Raw genomic sequence first — 21,934 nt, forward strand, 5'->3', positions numbered from 1 at the left:
TAATGAACAGTTTAAAGAAGACCCAGGTTAAAACAAAATACAAGAACAGACACTGTTCAAAAGATGGCTGCCACGAGTCACCTGACGGTTGATACTGTAAAGTTGACCACTTCTCCAGAAAGCCGAAATGAATTGCACTGCAGACCTGCTGCATAGAATTTTACACCCTGGGGTGTTGATGTCCACAACAAACAGGGATACTCCTGGAAGAAAGATATTAAAGATTTAAAGTATTTGACTTTGATCAGAAACTCACCAGACATTCTAAAGCCCTCTGGAGGATGAAGTAAACCCCCAATCTCTGAAATATGTGAAAGGTTTTGGAGAAGCCAAGAACAAAAAATGGGAATACTTGGTCGACGACAATGAATACAAGACATGCTGATTGACTTCCTTTCCGGGAATGTACAGTGAGGAGTTTTAAAAAGGGTTCTGCCAAGCAGAGGAAGGAAATGAAATGAAAATCGCTTATTGTCACGAGTAGGCTTCAATGAAGTTACTGTGAAAAGCCCTAGTCACCACATTCCAGCGCCTGTCCGGGGAGGCTGGTACGGGAATCGAACCGTGCTGCTGGCCAGCTTGGTCTACTTTAAAAGCCAGCGATTTAGCCCTGTGAGCTAAACCAGCAGGAGGGGAAAGAAAAATGACTCATCTAAAGCATTGCTGGAAAGGAAGAGGAAAGACCTCGCGCACTCTTTCTCTGGAAGCTAAAAGGGGATCTTCAACAAAGTGCAGACCTGAACAAAGTCAACTCCAGGATTCTATCATAAACTACACAATGTCAAATGTCCGTAAACTTCAACAATCTACTCCTCAGACATTCAAAGGGTCTTAATCGTATATTCTTTCAACTTTTAATTGGATTCTAACGGTAACAGGGTTTGGGCACACCATTTTCGTGCAGGGCGAGTTTGGTGATTCGTGATCGGCCCGGCGCCCAGCCTGAAGCCCGATTTGGGGCTCTTGCCAGATTCACCCGTTGCATCCGGATCCACGCCGGGCGCAAGCAGGGCCGGCTCAAGGCACCGGCAACTAGGGCAGTCGCCCGGGGCGCCATGTGCTAGGGGGCGCCAGACTCGGGTCCCGCGCATGCGCAGTTGGGCCAGTGCCAACCAGCGCATGCGCGGTGGCCGCCCTCCCCCAGGGCGGCCCCCCCCGGTCCGCCCCCTCGGTCCGCCCTCCCCTCGGGTCCGCCCCCCCTCGGGTCCGCCCCCCCCGCGGGTCCGCCCCCCCCGCGGGTCCGCCCGCCCTGGCCCCCCCCAGGCCCCCCCCAGGCCCTGCCCCCCCCAGGCCCCCCCACCAGGCCCCCCCCCCCCAAGGGCGCCGAAGTTCAGCTTGCCCGGGGTGCCAGCAACCCTAGGGCCGACGCTGGGCGCAAGAGTGTTGCTGAATCTCACCCTTTGTGTCATTGATACATTAAAAAGCTAGTTAGTATGGGAAATTTGGCAGCATTTCTGAGGCCCACTGGCTTCTGTTCCCATTTATACTCTGATCTAATGGGTGTTGCAAACAGCCTTCACCTTATCAGCTATCTTCTGGCAGGCATTTGGATGAGTTCTATGGGGAGAACACACTTTATTTGCAGAATAGGACAATTATCCATTGTCGCACTTCATGTACCATCATGTCAACTTCAACTTTGCTAAATCATGACATGCAATATTTCGAAAGTTTCATTGGATTGCAATCATTCACCTTGAATGTCCTAAGCTTGTGGACAAACTGGGAAATAACCCTTTGAAGAACTGGAGAAGTATTGGGGAAGTTCCTGTCAGTTGTCTGGGTATTGTGGAGGATGGAGCTCAATGTGAATAGGCAACACCAGCCATGCAAGAAAGGTCAGCAAGATCTGCTGGATCTCTGCTTTCCCAAACAAATTGCACCCCAACAGATACTGCAGCTCCTAGGTTTCTGGATGTGAATCTTATTGCGTGCTTGCTAACCGTCACCTTTCAAAAATTGTAACTTGTTCCCTATGAATTTGTATGCGCTGCTGGCATTTTGAAATAAGGGTTAAAGTACAAAAGGATTTGTGCCATGTTGATGTATTTTAAATCATGAGTTGATCTTGTATATGAGGATTTGAGACCAAGCAAGACGAGACTTAGAACAAGGGAGCAGAGGGGAGAGGAGTCAGTGAGTGAATAGATGGAGGATGAAGAGGTAACAAGAGGGAGAAGTTTAGAAGGGTGCAGAAGGCAAGGGGTGATAGGGAGGGGAACAGGATATGGCACTTGGGACTGAGAGAGGAGAAGAAGTGGGAGAGAATGGAGGAGGGCGGAGAAGGTGGAATGAGAAGCCAAATAGGCTTGGGAAGAGTGGTAGAAGCTAGAAAGAAGCATGGGGAATAGCAAAGATAAGAGAATTATCCCTTGGAACAGGAATTAGGGCTGTTGGAAAATCTCAGAAGGAGGAAGAGGTGCCAAAACCTCTTCTTGGAGCAGCCAAGAATCTCTCTAACAGAGTGCAAAATGTTGAGGTGAAGGAACTATATCACTGGGTAGTGCGATGGAAATGGGCAGGCTTTGCTAAACAATTTAGGAGAGAGATGCCTCTTGGTAAACTCTCTCAATGGATAGGGAAGGACTTTCAAGGCATTTCTGAATCCTTAAGTGGGTATTAACTTTGTATTTTCCGGGTAGAAGCTCAGAACAGGTCAGAGGAATGCTGGAACATTCCACCGAAAAAGGACCAATGGTATTTCACATTAAAATGCTCAGAAATTCAAGTCAGTGCCATTCCTTTGCTATAACAATTCCAAACCATACCCAGTCACCTTGGTCTCTAAATCTGATTAACTTTTCCTGCTTCAAATACTTATTGATTTTTCCTTAAAACATCTATGCCTCAACTATTCCCTGCAGCAAAACCACCCAGGCTTTAACGATTCTCTGTGAAGAAACAGAAATGTAACAACAATATCACAAAATAAACTGCTGACTAAAGCTGGTAAGCGAAGCTTTAATGTTCTGGGCTAGATTTTAACCTGGCTTGCCTTGGTGTGACAGGGTGGGAGATGTCCGAAAATGATTGAACCAACCCCTTTACACCGGTGCTTCAGCTGTGCCATTCTGCTATGCAGTCGGAGCCTGTTTACTTTGAGGATAATGCCCTTTAAGTGGGCAACTACTGGTCCTCTGGCCCCAGTTACAATTTTGTCGGAAAACTGGGCAGAGCAAGCACCATGGACGTTTGCACAACTTTAATGGGAAATGACCCCAAGTGGACCCCAAATCATATTAGCGGGGCAGGGAGTGGGCTATCGCCTGCACCCCGCACCACACTGTCTTCCTCCTGGCCAGCCCAGCCCAAAACTGTAATGAGATGCCCTTTCTAGGCCTACTGCTTGCAAACAACAAGGTAATGATTTTTTCCAATTGCTACTTGATCCTGATTCTATATATGAAATATCAATTAATGATTAACATCTGTAAGTGAATCACTGAATTCCATACAATGTAAGGCCATAAAATTGCGCATGACCATGTGAAATTGCTCCTGATGATGACTAGGATTGTTCAGAACATGTTTTCTGGAAGGTATACAACATCACTTATTTAATTCCTAAACTGGTTATTCCTAGTCAGTTACATTTTTAAAAATTATTCTTGGGGTGTGTATGTTTCTGGCCAGGCCAGGATTTACTACCCATCCTTGATTGAACTTGCAAAGCAGCTTCTTGAATTGCTGCTTTCTATGTGGTGTAGGTGCATCCACAATGCTGTTAGGGAGGGAGCTCCTATTCCTATTTCTTGTGTTCTTTAGAGGTTTGGTGGAAATTAGATCAGAAGACTCAAAGGTGATGTGGACAAATGGGTAGTAATTAAACCACAATGCAGTCTTTCCAGCATTTTCTGTTTTTGTTTACAAATAAAAATTACCCACTTCTTTTTTTCCAATAAAGGGGAATTTAGCGTGGCCAATCCACATAACCTGCACATCTTTGGGTTGTGGGGGTGAGACCCACGCAGACACGGGGAGAATGTGCAAACTCCGCACGGATAGTGACCCGGGGCCGGGATCAAACCCAGTGCATTTTCTGTTCTTGTTACAGATTCTAGTATCCGCAGTATTTTGCTTTTATTAAGGAATTTATAGAGTTAGCGATTTTGTACTGAAGGAATTTAAGTTTTACAAAATATAACCAGAGATAAAGGGTCAGATTTTCAAAACAGGATGGGGAATCTAACGTCTGTCAGGATTCTGGGTCCTGATCTTAACTACGCTCAGCACCTGCAGAAAGTGGGAGCTGCCAGTCTGGTGTCAGTGACAAAGGCAAATGGCGCCCATTTCGGAGCCTGTCGCTGCCTTGTCGAATAGAGCAGGCAGCTCCTTAGAGGTTCAGGAGTAGGAACATGGAGGAAAGCGGTGATGTAAACAAGGAAATGGCACAATGCTAGATCTGGCAGTTAGTTGTCATATCAAACTTCAGTTTTCCAAATTCAAATATTCCGATGCTTCTGCTACAAGGCTGACGGCTGGACATGCACAAAACTCTTCAGGTACATTGGGATAAAAATTTAAAATTAAATATTACCTTCCCAACTGCACAGGCCACTCGACAAGCTTCTTAATTGGAAACGAGCAGGTTTCCATTCCCTTTCCGCCCGTCAGCCTTTGCAACATTCCAAACTGTTCCTGAGACATCATCAAGTGGGCTGGATTTTCATCCTCAAGACTGGAAATGTGAGTCAGGAAAACTCCTGGCATTAAAGTACCATATTGTAGCACGGCAACTATAATAATAGTAACCTTTGTTAGTGTCACAAGTAGGTTTACATGAACACTACAATGAAGTTACTGTGAAAATCCCCTAGTCGCCAAACTCCGGCGCCTGTTCGAGTACACAGAAGGAGAATTCAGAATGTCCAATTCACCTAACAGCACGTCATTCAGGACTGGTGGGAGGAAAATGGAGCACCCGGAGGAAACCCACGCAGACACGGGGAGAACGTGCAGACTCCATATACACAGCGACCCAAGCCGGGAATCGAACCCGGGACTGTGGCACTGTGAAGCAACAGTGCTAACCGCTGTGCAACCATGCTGCCTAAGGGTCCATAGGGGATAAGTGAGGAGCATACATTGGCTTGAGGCCAAATGAGGGGGACCTTTTGAACTTGCCTTTCACCTCTTGAGGTGCTGTTAACCACGACTATTTGAAAAGCTCACCTGATGCCATGGAACATACGGAGGACGAGGACTTACCTAACCTCGCAATGGAGTGCAGGGTGCAGGTTCACGACCTGGACCAGCCCACACCCTTAAAAGGACCTCCTAAAAATCAAAAGCCACGAGAATGTAGTGAGCAATCCCGGAATTTGGTCCAGGCCACCATTTTCTCTCCTCCATGAGGTCTCTCCAACTCCGTGAAATCTGGGGCTGCGATTCTGAAATTGTGACCACACCAGGTGCCAATGCTATGGGCCTGACGAATCTTATGAAGTTAAAGAGTATATGGTTATATTTCATATTGAAATGTATAGTTAGACAGCAATGGGCTGAGAACATCTGATTGCAATCTTGTCCATTCTCAAAGCGGCATGATTATTTTAAATTGCTTTAAAAGAAGAAGGGACATCCAGAAACAACGTTACAGCAACTTATAATCACCATTGCAATAAGCATAATAGATTAATGTCAATTTTGAGTAAGTGCTGAATTATGAATAAAATAATTGCACTTAAGTTGCAATTAGAAATGTGTTACGTACATATTGAATAATGCCTTTATGCTCCATTGATGCTCATATGCTCAAGTAACTGTGCACAGCATTTGTAAAGCTTCATATCTTGTGTAACGTAAGGACATCTGATTTTAAGCTCATTAAATGCTAATTGTTATTTCAAAGGATAAAGGCATTTAGAGCTGCCGTTAATTTAAGTACTTATCCAATTGTGGGACTGTTGATAACCGCCAGATATTAAGGTCAGTTATCCGATTGATGCAAGTTGCATATTTTTTCACATTTGCATTCTGCTTTCTGATTATCTGTGTTGATATAAATGGTTCGAAACACAAAGGCCAAGTTGGAATTATAACCACATTTTTGTTCTCTTGTCAAAAGATCTTTCATATGACCTATGACCTTGCCAGTGCAGTGATGAGAATATTTAACCTTATTGGAATGATGCTTCTCCTGTGTCACTGGGATGGATGCCTACAGTTTCTTGTGCCATTGCTTCAAGAATTTCCAAATGATTGTTGGGTTTCTTTAAATAATATGACGGTAAGTACCAAAATAGAATTCTATAATATATGGTATTATTCTTCGTTTGTGTCACAAAACAGTTTGTTTTCTTCTATTTCTTTCATATAATGCAATTTACAACATGAAAAAACATGTTAGGGTTTATTTGCATTGGTGTATGTGAATTTATGGGGGACTTGTGGTGCAGTGGGTAGCAATCCCACTGCCTCCGATCCCGAAGGTCTGGAATTGAGTTCCACCCCAGGACTTGATGGCCAAGGTAGTTGCCTTATTAAGAAAATGAATGGATTGATTATCCACCTGCAGGTCCTTCCAACACACGCCGATGGAGAGCAATGAGGGCGGCACAGTGGCACAGTGGTTAGCACTGCTGTCTCACAGCAGCAGGGATCCGGGTTCGATTCCGGCCTTGTCTGCGGGGAGTTTGCACGTTCTCCCCGTGTCAGTGTGGGTCTCCTCCAGGTGCTCCGGTTTCCTCCCACAGTCCAAAGATGTGCAGGTTATGTGGATTGACCATGCTAAATTAAGGATCTGTTCCTCTGCTGTATTGTTCTTTAGGGTTTTGGTCAGGGTTAGTATTGTCATGTGAGAGTACCTTTAAAAAAGGGGTGTTTAAGAAATGTACCTTTAAGAAATGGGTGTTTATCAGTGATGTTAGAGTGTGGGTGGAGCTGAGCTGTCTGTCAGCTTTTTACTTTTGTTTTTGGCTGTTTGCTGCAGGGTGTGTTTTAGTTTCGTTTTCAGAGCTGGATAGCTGCAGTCACAGCAAGAAGGTGTGTTAGAGTCTCTCTCTGTAATCTAAAGACTGTAAATCGATCCTGGTGACTTAAAACTAATAACAGTAGTGACTTTAACCTGATGTGCTTCTGGTGAGAGTGTTTTAAGTCTTATGGATGTTAAAAGGAAAGCTTAAAGGATTACTTAGTGTTGTATTCTTTGGGGGTTGTATTTGAATTAATGGTTGCTAAGATGTTCACTGTATGTTTTAAAAAAGGTTAACTTGAGTTCAAAGAATAAACATTGTTTTGCTTTAAAAAATACTTTTCAATTTCTGCCTACCCACACTTGCAGAGTGGGCCGTGTGCTCCCCATACCACAATCTATTAAAAGTTGTGGGTCAGGTGAACTCCATGATACACTTTGGGGTTCTCTAAACCCTGGCCCATAACAGTATCATGACCGGTACAGGCTTGGAGGGCCGAAGGACCTGTTCCTGTGCTGTATTTTTCTTTGCTCTTTGTAAATTGCCCTTTAATGTCCTAGGTTGTGCAGGTTAGGTGGGGTTACAGGAATAGAGCGGGGGAGTGGGCCTCGGATAGGGTGCTCTTTGCGAGGGTCAGTACAGACTTGATGGGTCGAATGGCCTCCTTCTGCACTGTAAGGATTCTATGCCTAAGAGTGGGGAAGATTCCTGATCAGTCATGTGAGCAAAAGAAAGTTGCTATCTCTATCCGTAGCTCCAGACCACAAAATGTATGTAAAAGTGTATGTTGCCATAGCAACTCTGACTCCCAGTGATCTGTAACAAATTCCACCAAGTGAAATAATATAAAATCATAGCTGAAGCATTTCCATTGTTGATCTATGATCCAGATCAAAATTCCAAGACCGTACACACCATTTCATCTAGCAAAATCAATTTGATCTTTGCCTCCAAGGGTGCAATTGTTCTGTATTGGAATATGAAACAGACTGCACTCTGATAAAGGAAAACCTAAGTTGGAGTAGTTTCCTGGGAGTGCTTAAATGTTGATGCGATTGAGGGATGATCTAAATGTGCATTAAAAAAAAGCACTCAATAGTAAAATTAAAAGTGTAACATTAGACACAAATTGTTTCATTCATATTTAGTAAAACAATTTTTTAAATACAAAATGATTTGTCCATTTCAAAGGTCATATCACAGCTACAGAGACATGTCTACATACAAGACAATATTCTGAGTGAAAGTTAACTGCTTGACCGTGAAAAATGTTTTGACATGTAATTTTTTCATTCATTAATAATAATAGTCTTTATTATCACAGGTAGGCTTACATTAACACTGCAATGAAGTTACTGTGAAAAACCACATTCTGGCGCCTGTTCGGGTACACAGAGGGAGAATTCAGAACGTTGAATTCACCTAACAAGCACGTCTTTCGGGACTTGCGAGAGGAAACCGGAGCACCCGGAGGAAACCCACGCAGACACGGGGAGAACGTGCAGACTCCGCACAGACAGTGACTCAAGCGGTAATTGAACCCGGATCCTTGGCGCTGTGAAACAACAGTGCTAACCACTGTGCTACCGTGCCGCCCTTTAGAGCAAATAATGAATTAAAGGAATGATGTACAAATATTATCAAATTCCCAGGGGGCTATTTCTAGGCCAGGTTGTACCCGACGCAAATCCCGCCATGCCGGGAAAGTTGCAGGAGAATCCCGAAACAGGATTTGAGCCGAGTGCAAAACAGTTTCTGATTTTCCTGGCCCACCCCAGCTGCCGTGACCAGGGTCTCTCCCGGAAAGTGTAAGAAACTGATCACAGCTCAATTGCATTAATTTTAATCTCATTAGATTAAATTAATATTCCCCCACCCCCACCAGTGGGAAGTCACCTTGTCGCGAATCACTACTGGTCCTTAAAAGCAGGGGCTGGGTGCCATGGACTCCAAGGGGGAGCAAAGAGGTGAGTACGCCTCTCCATGTAACTTCCAGGGAGCTCAAGGGCACAGCAGCTTCTGGCCAGATGCGGTGGGGAGGTCCTTGAAGAGAGCTGGGGGTTGGAGGATCAGCCTGGGGTGGAGATGGCAGTTTGGGGTCTCCCCTGGGAAGGGGATTGCTCCGAGTCTGTGAAGCTTTAAATTCTGTTTTCTTTCAAGTTTAACACCCCGTAACAGGGCAAAGCTTGTCTGCCCTGAAATCCTCTCACTGGACAGAGCCATTCTGCAGCTTGTCTGCCCTGAAATCCTCCCACTGGACAGAGCCATTCTGCAGCTTGTCTGCCCTGAAATCCTCTCACTGGACAGAGCCATTCTGCAGCCTGTCTGCCCTGAAATCCTCTCACTGGACAGAGACATTCTGCAGCTTGTTTCTTGGAGAAGCATTTCACTCCCCTTGAATTTTCAACAGTCTCGGTGGTTTCACGTTTTCAGTCTGTCTTCTTTCGTGCTTGGTTGTTTAGATTCAATTTCACACCCCATTGACCTTTGCATGTCTCTTGATGGACAGCTGAAGGCTATCTCAAAGGAGGGAAAACTTTGTTTTTATAGCATGCCATTGTCCATTAACTCTGTACTTCCTCTTTTGAGGAGGGGTGCTGTCTGACCGCATTTTTTTTATAGTGAATATTTTTCTACTCTGAAGTGCTTCCTAGAAAGAGGAGGTGGTCTGTCTGACAGCAATATTTTTAAGCTGTATCTTTTTCAACCTCTAATGCCTGAACAGTGTGGGCCATCACTGGAGGTACTTTAGTAGCAGCTGACACCATTCAGACATTAAAAGGCAAGGATTCTTCAATGAGGACCATCTCGCAGCCACTGTTGAATTCACTGGATAGACATGATGCCAATGCTGGAGGGAGCTCAGAGGCCTTTGAAGCCCCTTGGTTGTTGGGGTCATGGCTGGACAGTGTCCTGGCACTGCCCTCTGTCACCCTGGCAGTGCCAACCTGGAAGGGTGACAGGTTGGCACTGCCAAGGAGCGGGGCCTGAAAGGGGGGAGGGCCTAACGGAGGTGGGGGCCTTTGACAACCTCATAGTAGGGTGTTGCTATTTTGGGGGAGGGGCCTGATGACGGCAATGGGGAGGGGGCTTTTTGCTGGCGAGAAGGGGGGCAGCCTTCGTCAGCAAGGGGGTGGGCATCTTTGCTGGCGAGGTTGGGAGAGGAGGGCTGTATTATTAATCTGAGATCGGGGCACCCTTTAAAAAGGGCACCCCGATCTCTGAGGACCCAGCATTGCTGGCGTTTGCAGGTCCCACACATCACATTTCGGGCACGAATCAACCTGGCTCCGAGAAAACGGGTAAGTATGGGAAGTTCGCGATGGGAATCGCATCTGAAGAGTTGACACAATTCACAACGAATTTCCTGCCCAAAATGTCACTTAGTCCATTTTTGGGAGAGTTCAGCCCCTAGTGTTTGGAATTCTTGTTCTAATCCTAAGAGTTCATGACACTATTGTTTTATCAATCAACATTAAACTGTACCGCAAACATAAACGGCTAGTTGCATTAATATTCAGTGAAAAGATTATTTATTAATATTCAATTTCTTTAGGTTGGAAATGGTTAATCATTATCATAGTCAAAAACTGTTGTAAACAATTGAACTCTACAACTTTTGTGTTGGAAGGAAAAACATATAATTTGTAACTTACAGTGCAATATAGTTTGTACCCTTTACCAACATTAATACAAAGTTAGGAAGTAAGAATGAGGATAGAAATTACACATCAAATAATAACTTTTTAAATGAAGTAGATGACCAGAAACATAAATACAAAATTAGCTCTGCGATAAGGTTATTCAGCAAGTCAGATGAAATATTTTGTTATTTATCTAAAGGCATTAAATACAAAAACAAAATTAGTGTTGAAATTAATGAAAAGCTTTGATCGCTGCGTAAAGTTTTGATCGCTCCATTACAGACAATGTTCAAAGCAATGAAAAAGGCACAGACTAACTTTGCTAGGACCTTACCACGAATGAAGGGCAACAGGAAGGACTTGAGAAACCGAGGGTGGAATTTTACAGCCCCTCCCACCAGAGGGGTTCTCCAGCCCTGTCAAAGTCAATGGACATTTGAAAGGCCTGAAACGCGACGGGGCCATAATATCCACCCCCACCGAAGATTGTTTCTCAGAGGAACAGATGAGCAAGGGCCAACTTGATAAAAGTTTATGAAGGTTATCACTGAAACACAGTGGGTAGTACTGTTGCTTCATAGCAGTCCTAGGTTTGATTCCCGGCTTGGGTCACTGTCTGTGCGGAGTCTGCACGTTCTCCCCATGTCTGCGTGGGTTTCCTCCGGGTGCTCCGGTTTCCTCCCATAAATCCCGAAAGATGTGCTGTCAGGTGAATTGGACATTCTGAATTCCCCCTCTATGTACCCGAACAGGCGCCGGAATGTGGTGACTATGGACTTTTCACAGTAACCTCATTGCAGTGTTAATGTAAGCCTACTTGTGACAATAAAGAATATTATTATCAGTAAATTGTGATAGATTGCAAGAACTTTTCATGAGGGACACCAATTTAAGAAAATAATGCAAGTACAATTGAAGCCAAGTGGGGGAAATCATTTATAACATGAATTAAGTAGTTGCTTGAAGGAAGAGCGGTATTGTAAGGCCTGGTGAGAGATTGAAATTTGAACTAGGTCATTTCTGTGCAGAGAAAAATTGGCACAAAAATGGTGTCAAATGACTTGCCTTGCTTCTGTAATAATCTATGATTCTATGATCAATCATCTATATCTTGACTGCATTAATCTAGTCTCACTTTGTTTTTGCACTACCCCATAAATATATCATGTGTTTCTTCTATTGAAATAAGTTCCACATTCCCAATGTAAATTATTAATTAGTTGTTCATGTTTCATTATTTTCCCAAGAATAGAAAGTGTATGTGGAGAGGAGGTGATTGTTTCATATATCACTGTATCTATTTGTAATATAATAATGCATTTCCTAACCATCATATGTCACACAATTCTGTCAAACTTAATTATACACACATTTATTCTTGGTATATTTCTTGCAGCAGGCACGCTGTTGAAAGACATTAACCTTTCGTTCAGATTGTGCTCCCTCTGTCAAAATAATTTAAAAAATTAAAATGCAAGACATTATGCTTGAATGTTGTAACTTAAAAAATAACTTCAGTCACGCTGCCAATATTTTTAGCATTTTCTTTTGCGCATGTTTTGAGGAGACAATTAAGAAATAAAAATATCCTTCACCCCTGCTGAAAATGCTGAGAGCTGTTTTAACTCTCCGTAATTAAAGTAATTTGAAAATGATCACTTGCAGCGTTTATTCAAACCTACAACTCAAACTCTTCCTTAAAATTACATTATTTCATGAAGAAATTGGTTTCCTCTGGTACAGGAACAATGGACTGAAGGGACTCCCCCTGTGTGTTCTACATTCATTGATTCCATAATATCACAAAGTCACAATGCCTTTGGGTCTTACCTACAATATAGATACAATGGGGCTGGTTAGCTCAGTTGGTTGGATGACTAGTTAGTGATGCGGAGCAATGGCAACAGTGCGGGTTCAATTCCGACTAAGGTTATTCATGACGGCGCTGCCTTCTCAACCTTGCCCCTTGCCTGAGCTGTGGTGACCCTCATGTTAAATCACCACAGGTCAGTTCTCCCCCTCTAAAGGGAAAGCAGCCTCTGGGAATGTGGTGACATTTGCATTTGTAGATACGACATAAAGGCAAGTTGTTGTGAGGTAAATTCAAAGTTCGAGGAAACGATAAAAGAGAAATCTTAATTATTTGCCTTGACTAGCTCAACTTTCTAATATGGGAAAGGGTTGTGATGGCTGAATTAATGTTGGATGAACGTGAGGTTAAGATTTGAGAAGTGTGATGTTAAATGGGGAGACAGTGGCTCAAGGCCTTGCAGCTGGGTGAACACCTAAGGCTCGCAGTGGAATAGCAGTGGCAATAGCTGCGACAGTAATGGTGGATGGCCTGTGGAAGGAGGTGGCCAAAAGATGGAGCCTAAGGCTGAAGGAGGGTGCAGCAAGGAGCAGGCAGGTTGAAACTTCACCAAAAGCACCAACGATGATGGGTCTGGAAAGCATAGGACATCCAGTTGTGCTTGAGACAACAGGAAGAACACTTGGCTAAGGCACAAGATGGATGGCTACATCAGGGAGCAGAAAGGACTCAATCTAAAATGATGAAGCAAGTGGAGCTGGGGCACAGTGTGGCATGGAGCTTCAACTGAAGGGTTTAAGTATAATTGTAAGTATGTATGCCGTAACTTTTTAAAGTTATCTCCCAGCTGTTTAATTGAGGCAGTATGGTAATAATATGACATAACTATTCTGTAAGCATATGAAGGGCATTAAATGAAAACAGCTTAATCATTTAGTGATATAATTTGATTTTAATATGTGGTTATTTCAAAAATCTAAAAATTCACTGATTTACAAATCAAATGCTATTCATCTGTTTATATTTCATTGCATATAATTCTCCTGCTCAACACCTTCCTCATCTCCTTTTACTCTTTTCTCCTGCCTCTTGTCCTTTCTCTATCTGCTGTCCTTCATCCCAACAATAATTGAAATGGTTACACTACCAGGTTCAAACAGTGATCTCCTTTTTAAAAAAAAAAGTTGTCCTGCTTTGAATTTTCAAAGTTCAAATCGACGGAGAGGTGCGGCCGATAAAGATGGAAAAGGGAGCGATGCTAAAGAGATGTTTTTAAATAATTTGTTGATTTTCCACTTTCTGTTTTTTTTATTCAACAGAATGACTCTTGGAGTGAGCTCTACTCATTTGCACTGTTTAAGGCAATGAGCCACATGCTTTGCATTGGGTATGGTCGTCAGGCTCCAGAAAGCATGTCAGATATCTGGCTGACAATGCTTAGCATGATTGTGGGTGCCACCTGTTATGCAATGTTTATTGGTCATGCAACTGCCCTAATCCAGTCTTTGGATTCATCACGTCGCCAGTATCAAGAAAAGGTAGGACACTTGTATAAATGAGTAACAATATCATAGTGACCTAATGTTGTCCATTGGATGTTAGGATCAGTACTATTTCTCACTGAGCATCATTTATCACGACATGCGTGTGAATACTATAGTACGATTATGTCATTAGTTTCTATTATGTTTCAGCGTGCCATTTTATCAAGTTTCTCTGAAAGAATTGGCAATGCCTACGATACTAATAAGTATCACTTGCTCACTTTCGAAAGACGCAGACCCAGACGTCTCAAATCCATTTGAAATTATGGAATTGATTATTCAGAATAAAGTTGAAGATTATTTATGTAATAACTTATCAAACCAGCAACCAATATGGATCTACGTGGGCAAGATCATGCCTTGATATTCAGGAAGTGGTGTCCAAAGTAAACACCCTACAATTTGAAGTTCATACAGGTTCCTACGCTAAGCTTCTGTGTTAAAGCCGATTGATTGAGTTTAGACTATTTGAGTTTCTTGGAAAACCTTGGGATAAGAAAGTGACTGAAAGAGCCAGTCAGTAGGTACTTGTGGGTGTTGTGTTGGATCTTACTCTTTTTAAAAAATTGTATCAGTGTCAACTTCAGCTAGGTGCAAAAGTTTATGATTTCACACAGACAATACTGAAGGGGTGGAGGGGAACAATTATGTGAGGAGGCAATTGGGACCCAGTGCCACAAAAAGGAATTAGGTAATATTTATATAAGTAATCAAAATTAAATTCAGAGAGAGGTGTAAAATATTTCACAGAAAAAAAAATAGTAAGAAGTCTTACACCACCAGGTTAAAATCCAACAGGTTTGTTTCAAATCACTAGCTTTCAGAGCACTGCTCCTTCCTCAGGTGAATGAAGAGGTATGTTCCAGAAACATATATATAGGCAGAGTCAAAGATGCAAGTCAGTGCTTTGAATGTGAGCATTTGCAGGTAATTAAGTCTTTACAGATCCAGAAACAAAATAGGCAAAGTAAGTGATCCGTGACTTGTAGCTAAATAGATCAAGGTGAAGTTGAAAGTGTTGTAGATGTAACCTGCACATCTTTGGACTGTGGGAGGAAACCGGAGTACCTGGAGGAAACCCAGGCAGACATGGGGAGAACGTACAAACTCCACACAGTCACCCAAGGCTGGAATTACTAACTCAGGTCCCTGGCGCAGTGAGGCAGCAGCACTAACCACGTGACACTGCGCCGCTCAAGACCACTGAGCCTGTTTTGAACCTCGTTTCACCTACATCTGTGGGCTATCAAATTGAATTTCTGTGAGGTTATCCCTCAGGGATTCCCATTGAAGGCGTCCAAGGGTCCAATCAGGCCCAGATTCTCACTGTCGCTTCAATGCCAGTATGTCACATGAACCACTGGGGTAACTATGTGGTGTAACACTGATGTGTCATTTTATACTTTGATAAGTTTTCTCTTTGAAAGACTGAAATGCTTTGCTTTCTCTATCTTGCCTCACGACTAAGTCCTTTGACATGAAGGGCCAGTCATAGAATTTATCTCTGCACTGTTTCTGAATTGCCCCCCCCCCCCCCCCCCCCCATGGGTCTCGGTAAACAGAAATGGTGCAATACTCAGCTCTGGACCGACACCGGTATACAACGTGCTCCAGAGAGGAAGGCAAAAGAAAAAGGGAAAAATAAAACAAAATGAAGAGAAGCTGAATGCAATTGTTACAATTTTGAAATTGCTGAATCACAAAGTGAAACCATTATCCAACATATCTTTTAGAACTTGACTATTGATTCACCATGTGTCATTGCATCTGCCCTTCACTGGAGCCAAGAAGAAAACCCCAATCCTCTCCCAGCTTCAGTGGTTTAATTGCACGGTGATGTCATGAATGGCTGCCAAGTTGCACAGAAAATAGCTGAACCCAAGTCGTGATAACATTTCAATTAGTTCAATAAAACCAGTCCAAGAACAGAACTCAAAAAATAATTAAGTTTTGGTGCCAGGTTTTTTTAAATGGAAAATATAAGAAACTAAGAATACAGAAGCAGGATTGAGAGCCCTCAATGACATCTGGTTGTGTTTAATATTGATTTTCTTCTCAGCAGAGGCTAGACATTGGTTTGTCCAAGAAACAAATTTAAAAGCATATTTACTAAACCTGCCAACAAGCTCAATCAGTTTTGTATTTGTTTTGTAGCTGCAGTTCCTGGCATAGAAGGTTTTGCGGATATTAAATTCAGCATTAAATGAGTAAGATGTCAAGCAAAGCTTAGTGCTGACATTCCATTGTCTAGTAGGTAAATTAAGTATTCAAGGCCAAGGGCCAGATTTTCCAGAGGGTTCAAAAAAGCCCAATCTGTTGATTTTTACTTCTTCCAAAATGCGCAACGGATCCAAACATGGATTTTCCCAGGATTTTTGTCTTTTCACACAGCGGTTGGAGTTAGCAGGGCATTTTTCAAGCTGTGATAGTGTTCATGAGGAGGGCGGTTGTGGAGGCAGGCTGATTAGAAGGCCTATCTTGGTTCTCCATCACAGAAGCCCAGCTTCAAACATTATTATAGAAACCACATCAAAATTATATTCTGTTACTATAGCCTGTTAACAAAATTCAATCATTCTTGGACCAATAGGCCACCTGCTGAGCCAAGCATTTATAATGGGTACAGCTGTCATGAGAAAAACTTCCAGTTACATTGCATGAAACTGACAGGACAGAAAGGTGTCCCATTTCCATTTCAAATCTGTGTTCATCCATAATCAATTAATGGAGCACTGTAGGTGCAAATAATTTTTTCAACTTTCTAAAGCAGGACTTTTTAACAGCCAGGGTTGTCAGCTGATTTACATAACAGCACAAAACATGGCTGCGTAGGTTTACAGGATATTTGTTTACATTTTATAATGCATTACATAAGACCATAAGACATAGGAGTGGAAGTAAGGCCATTCGGCCCATCGAGTCCACTCCGCCATTCAATCATGGCTGATGGGCATTTCAACTCCACCTACCAGCATTCTCCCCGTAGCCCTTAATTCCTCGCGACATCAAGAATTTATCTATCTCTGTCTTGAAGCCATTTAGCGTCCCGGCCTCCACTGCACTCCGCGGCAATGAATTCCACAGGCCCACCACTCTCTGGCTGAAGAAATGTCTCCGCATTTCTGTTCTGAATTTACCCCCTCTAATTCTAAGGCTGTGCCCACGGGTCCTCGTCTCCTCGCCTAACGGAAACAGTTTCTTTGCGTCCACCCTTTCTAAGCCATGTATTATCTTGTAAGTTTCTATTAGATCTCCCCTTAACCTTCTAAACTCCAATGAATACAATCCCAGGATCCTCAGCCGTTCATCATATGTTAGACCCGCCATTCCAGGGATCATCCGTGTGAATCTCCGTTGGACACGCTCCAGTGCCAGTATGTCCTTCCTGAGATGTGGGGCCCAAAACTGGACACAGTACTCCAAATGGGGCCTAACCAGAGCCTTATAAAGGCTCAGTAGCACATCGCTGCTTTTATATTCCAACCCTCTTGAGATAAATGACAACATTGCATTCGCTTTCTTAATCACAGATTCAACCTGCATGTTTACCTTTAGGGAATCCTCGACTAGCACTCCCAGATCCCTTTGTACTTTGGCATTATGAATTTTCTCACCGTTTAGAAAGTAGTCTATGCTTGGATTCTTTTTTCCAAAGTGCAAGACTCACATTTTCTCACGTTGAATTGCATCAGCCATTTCCTGCACCACTCTCCCAAACTGTCTAGATCCTTCTGCAGCCTCCCCACTTCCTCAGCACTACCTGCCTGACCACCTAACTTCGTATCATCGGCAAACTTCGCTAGAATGCCCCCAGTCCCTTCATCCAGATCATTAATATATATGGTGAACAGCTGTGGCCCCAACACTGAACCCTGTGGGACACCGCTGGTCACCGGCTGCCATTCCGAAAAAGAACCTTTTATCCCAACTCTCTGCCTTCTGTCAGACAGCCAATCCTCAACCCATGCCAGTAGCTCACCTCAAACACCATGGGCCCTCACCTTACTCAGCAGCCTCCTGTGTGGCACCTTATCAAAGGCCTTTTGACATTGACATCCCTCAGAATTACTTGCAGATCAGAAGTAAAATATTTACTGCTGAAGGCTGAAGAATCTTGACCTATGTTGTCAAGATTCTAGGTCCGAGTCAAAACATGAGCCTGAAACATTCTGCAACTTAAAAAAACACAAGCGAGGGAAACGTTAAGTGTGGGAGCCTGAAACTTGGAAGGTGGGTGATATTAGATATGATGCCCTGAGAGGGGAGTCCAGATAGACCTTTTGGAAATCCACAGCACTTTCTCCAATGAAAACAGTACTGTAATGCATGACGACACACACACAAAGGTGGTCAATATGAGGGTCAACTTACCTTTGCTGGACAGATCCCTGTGATAAATTACCACGTTAAAAATACATCTACATTACAAAGCAGCATCTAATAGTGACATTTCAATAATTTTAGACTTACCTTTCAGAACGTTTGCAACTCCTCACCAGGATGCCCCAGTGACCATAAACCCTCCAAGAAAGTGTATTTTTAGGACTTCTAAAATCAGAACCAGCACAAAAATTAGGAGAGAATGCAAATTTCCTGTGGTCCTGACAATGGGGTCCCGGCATCAGAAGAGTTGTGTGTCTGTTTTGCGTGCAAGGTCTTTCTGATAGGCGAAAAAGCCATATGAAATTTTTCCAGTAATAAAATACTCGGGCGGACTTCTCCGCAAGGCCCGACGCCATTGTGAAACCTAGAGAGGTTCACGTCGGCGTCGGAAGCCTCTCCCGACTCCCTATTCTCCCCTACCCGGGGGGATAGGCGGGCCGTACCGGGAAACTCGGCGGCCGGGCCTTGGCCCTGGCTTCAAGAATGACGCCGCGGCAGCGCCTAATGACGTCAGCCGCCCATGCGCGGGTTGGACAGCTCAAACCCGTGCATGCGCGGTTGCCGTCTTTCCCCTCAGTCGCCCCGCAAGACGTGGTGGCTTGGTCTTGCGGGGCGGCGGAGGGGAAAGAGTGCATCCCCTTGAGACGCCGGCCCGACGATCGGTGGGCACCGATCGCGGGCCAGTCCCCTCCCGAGCACGGTCGTGGTGCTCAATCCCCGATCCGCCCCCCCTAGGCCCCACACTTACCTGGCGCGCCATGTTCACGGCGGCAGCGACCAGGTGTGGGAGCCGCCGTCGTGAACAGGTCGGGAACGGCAGGCCGCTCGGCCCATCCGGGACGGAGAATCGCAGGCCGCCGTGAAAAACGGCGGCCCGCACTTCTCCGAGCGGCGTGTCAGAAAACCATTTTGGGGGTTGGAAGAATAGCAGGAGGTGCGGGAGCGGACCTCCCGCTATTCTCCCACCCATCGTGGTTGCGGAGAATCACGGCCTAAGGGTGGGATTTTTTGCCAACCTCCCACAGTTAGGGGCCTCACGGTAGCATGGTGGTTAGCATCAATGCTTCACAGCTCCAGGGTCCCAGGTTCGATTCCCAGCTGGGTCACTGTCTGTGTGGAGTCTGCACATCCTCCCCGTGTGTGCGTGGGTTTCCTCCGGGTGCTCCGGTTTCCTCCCACAGTCCAAAGATGTGCGGGTTAGGTGGATTGGCCATGCTAAATTGCCCATAGTGTAAGGTTAATGGGGGGATTGTTGGGTTACGGGTATACGATTTACGTGGGTTTAAGTAGGGTGATCATTGCTCGGCACAACATCGAGGGCCGAAGGGCCTGTTCTGTGCTGTACTGTTCTATGTTCTATGTTCTATGTATGTTTTGTAGCGACAGGAAGGGCCTACCATTGGCCGGCAGGATCTTCCAGCCCGGCCACTCTCAGTGGGATTTCCATTTCTCTGCCCCCAGAAGGACTTGCCGCAAAATCCCGCCCTAATTTCAGCATTGTGCGACCTGATTCGGGTCTGCATTCGGAGATGGAAATCCGGTCCCATTCCAGAAATTATTCAGGGTGACTTTTCAGTGCAATCCTGCGAGGGTTCTGCACTATCAGAAGGGCTGTCTTTAAAATAAGACATGGGCTGGATTCTCCGATCGCCGATGCCAAACCTGTGTTCAGCGTCGGCTGCAGAATCCATTTTGATGCCAAAAGCAGGGGTGGCGCCGTTTTTCTGATGCTCCATCCCCTCAAAAATGGCGTACTCGAGGGGTATGCCACACGCCGTCTGGGCAGCCTCAGGACATCACCTTAGGCCCTCTCCCGACGCTCCGCCACCGATGGGCCGACTTCCCAACCGCGTGGGAGACGTGTCCTCTCACCTTTCACAAACCCAGCATGGTGTCTGCGGACTGTGTCCAGCGGCGCCACGGTCAGGGCGGTAGGCGTTCCGCTGGCAGGGGGTGGGCATTCCGCTGGCAGGGGGTGGGCGTTCTGCTGGCAGGGGATGGGCATTTCACTGGCAGGGGGTGGGCATTCCGCTGGCAGGGGGTGGGCGTTCCGCTGGCAGGGGGTGGGCATTCCGCTGGCAGGGGGTGGGCATTCCGCTGGCAGGGGTGGGCATTCCGCTGGCAGGGGGTGGGCATTTCGCTGGCAGGTGGTGGGCATTCCGCTGGCAGGGGGTGGGCATTCCGCTGGCAGGTGGTGGGCATTCCGCTGGCAGGGGGTGGGCATTCCGCTGGCAGGGGGTGGGCATTCCGCTGGCAGGGGGTGGGCATTCCGCTGGCAGGGGGTGGGCATTCCGCTGGCAGGGGGTGGGCATTCCGCTGGCAGGGGGTGGGCATTCCGCTGGCAGGGGGTGGGCATTCCGCTGGCAGGGGGTGGGCATTCCGCTGGCAGGGGGTGGGCATTCCGCTGGCAGGGGGTGGGCATTCCGCTGGCAGGTGGTGGGCATTCCGCTGGCAGGGGGTGGGCATTCCGCTGGCAGGGGGTGGGCATTCCGCTGGCAGGGGTTGGGCGTTCCGCTGGCAGGGGGTGGGCGTTCCGCTAGCAGGGGGTGGGCGTTCCGCTGGCAGGGGGTGGTCCAGGGATGGCGGGGGACAGTTTTTGGCAGGCTGGGTCCACGCGCGGTCAGCAGCATGTTGTACTGCACGGCCGCCACATGCCGCCACCGTGTGCATGTGTGGCCACGGACCCGGCCATTCTGCATCCGTATCGGCAGGTAAAGCCGGGGATTTTATGTGGTGCAGCTACTAGCCCCTCCACCAGGCGAGCATCGATGTCGGGGCGCCGCCAAACCTTTTGGTCGTAGGCCCAGCCGGATCCTGCAGACAGCCACAGAAACAGAGAATCCAGCCCCACAACTTCTCAGCCTTCTCAGCTGGATGTAACTGATCCCTTTTTGAGGAAGGGATGATTTCTTGGACATTCCCTCAACCAACATGACTCAAGCAGGTTTTCTCGTCATTTATCTCATTGCTATTTTTGGGATCTTGCTGTGTAAAAAAAAATGGCTGCTGTAACTTTCCTGTGTTTCAAAAAAGTACTTCATTGGTTGTAAAACACAATGGATGATTTGACATCGTTGATGAAATGATGATAAGCTGATCTTTCTAATATTCATTTCTTTTGATGCATATTTGTTCTAGGTTTCTCAGAAATTGAGTAGGGCAAAGCTGGTCTTTAGGGTTACACTGTTATTTGGAGGGTTCCTGCACAAGCAGAAATTACAAATAAATTAATATTACGTCCAGCAGCCGTTAAAAGCTGAGTCACAATATTGTCTGTGCTAGAATTCCAGCTGATTCAGTATATCATAGAATCCCTCCAGTGCAGAAGGAGGCCATTCAGCCCATCGAATCTGCCCCAACCCTCCGAAAGAGCACCCCACCCAGGCCCACTCCCCTGCCCTCTAACCCCAGCTAACCTTCGGACACTAACGAGCAATTTATCATGACCAATTCACCTAGCCTATACATCTTTGGACTGTGGGAGGAAACCAGAGCACCCGGAGGAAACCCACGCAGACACGGGGAGAACGTGCAGACTCCGCACAGACAGTAACCCGAAGCTGGAATCAAACTCGGGGCCCTGGTACAGTGAGGCAGCAGCGTTAACCACAGTGCCACCCCTATAGTGAGAGGTTAATC

The 21,934-nt window shown here is 45.6% G+C and overlaps 1 protein-coding gene across 1 annotated transcript in view; it reads left to right on the plus strand.

Annotated features, from left to right (window-relative positions):
• Nucleotides 1-21,934, plus strand: part of hcn2b (hyperpolarization activated cyclic nucleotide-gated potassium channel 2b) — a 129,547-nt gene that overhangs the window by 43,165 nt on the left and 64,448 nt on the right. Inside the window, exons 3-4 of the mRNA XM_038777812.1 lie at nt 6,068-6,229; nt 13,688-13,906. Of these exons, the coding sequence (XP_038633740.1) occupies nt 6,068-6,229; nt 13,688-13,906 (381 nt within the window). The remainder of the gene's footprint in view (nt 1-6,067; nt 6,230-13,687; nt 13,907-21,934) is intronic.

The sequence above is a fragment of the Scyliorhinus canicula genome, chromosome 18 (genome assembly GCF_902713615.1).
Source record: "Scyliorhinus canicula chromosome 18, sScyCan1.1, whole genome shotgun sequence".
In the NCBI taxonomy this organism is placed as follows: domain Eukaryota; kingdom Metazoa; phylum Chordata; class Chondrichthyes; order Carcharhiniformes; family Scyliorhinidae; genus Scyliorhinus; species Scyliorhinus canicula.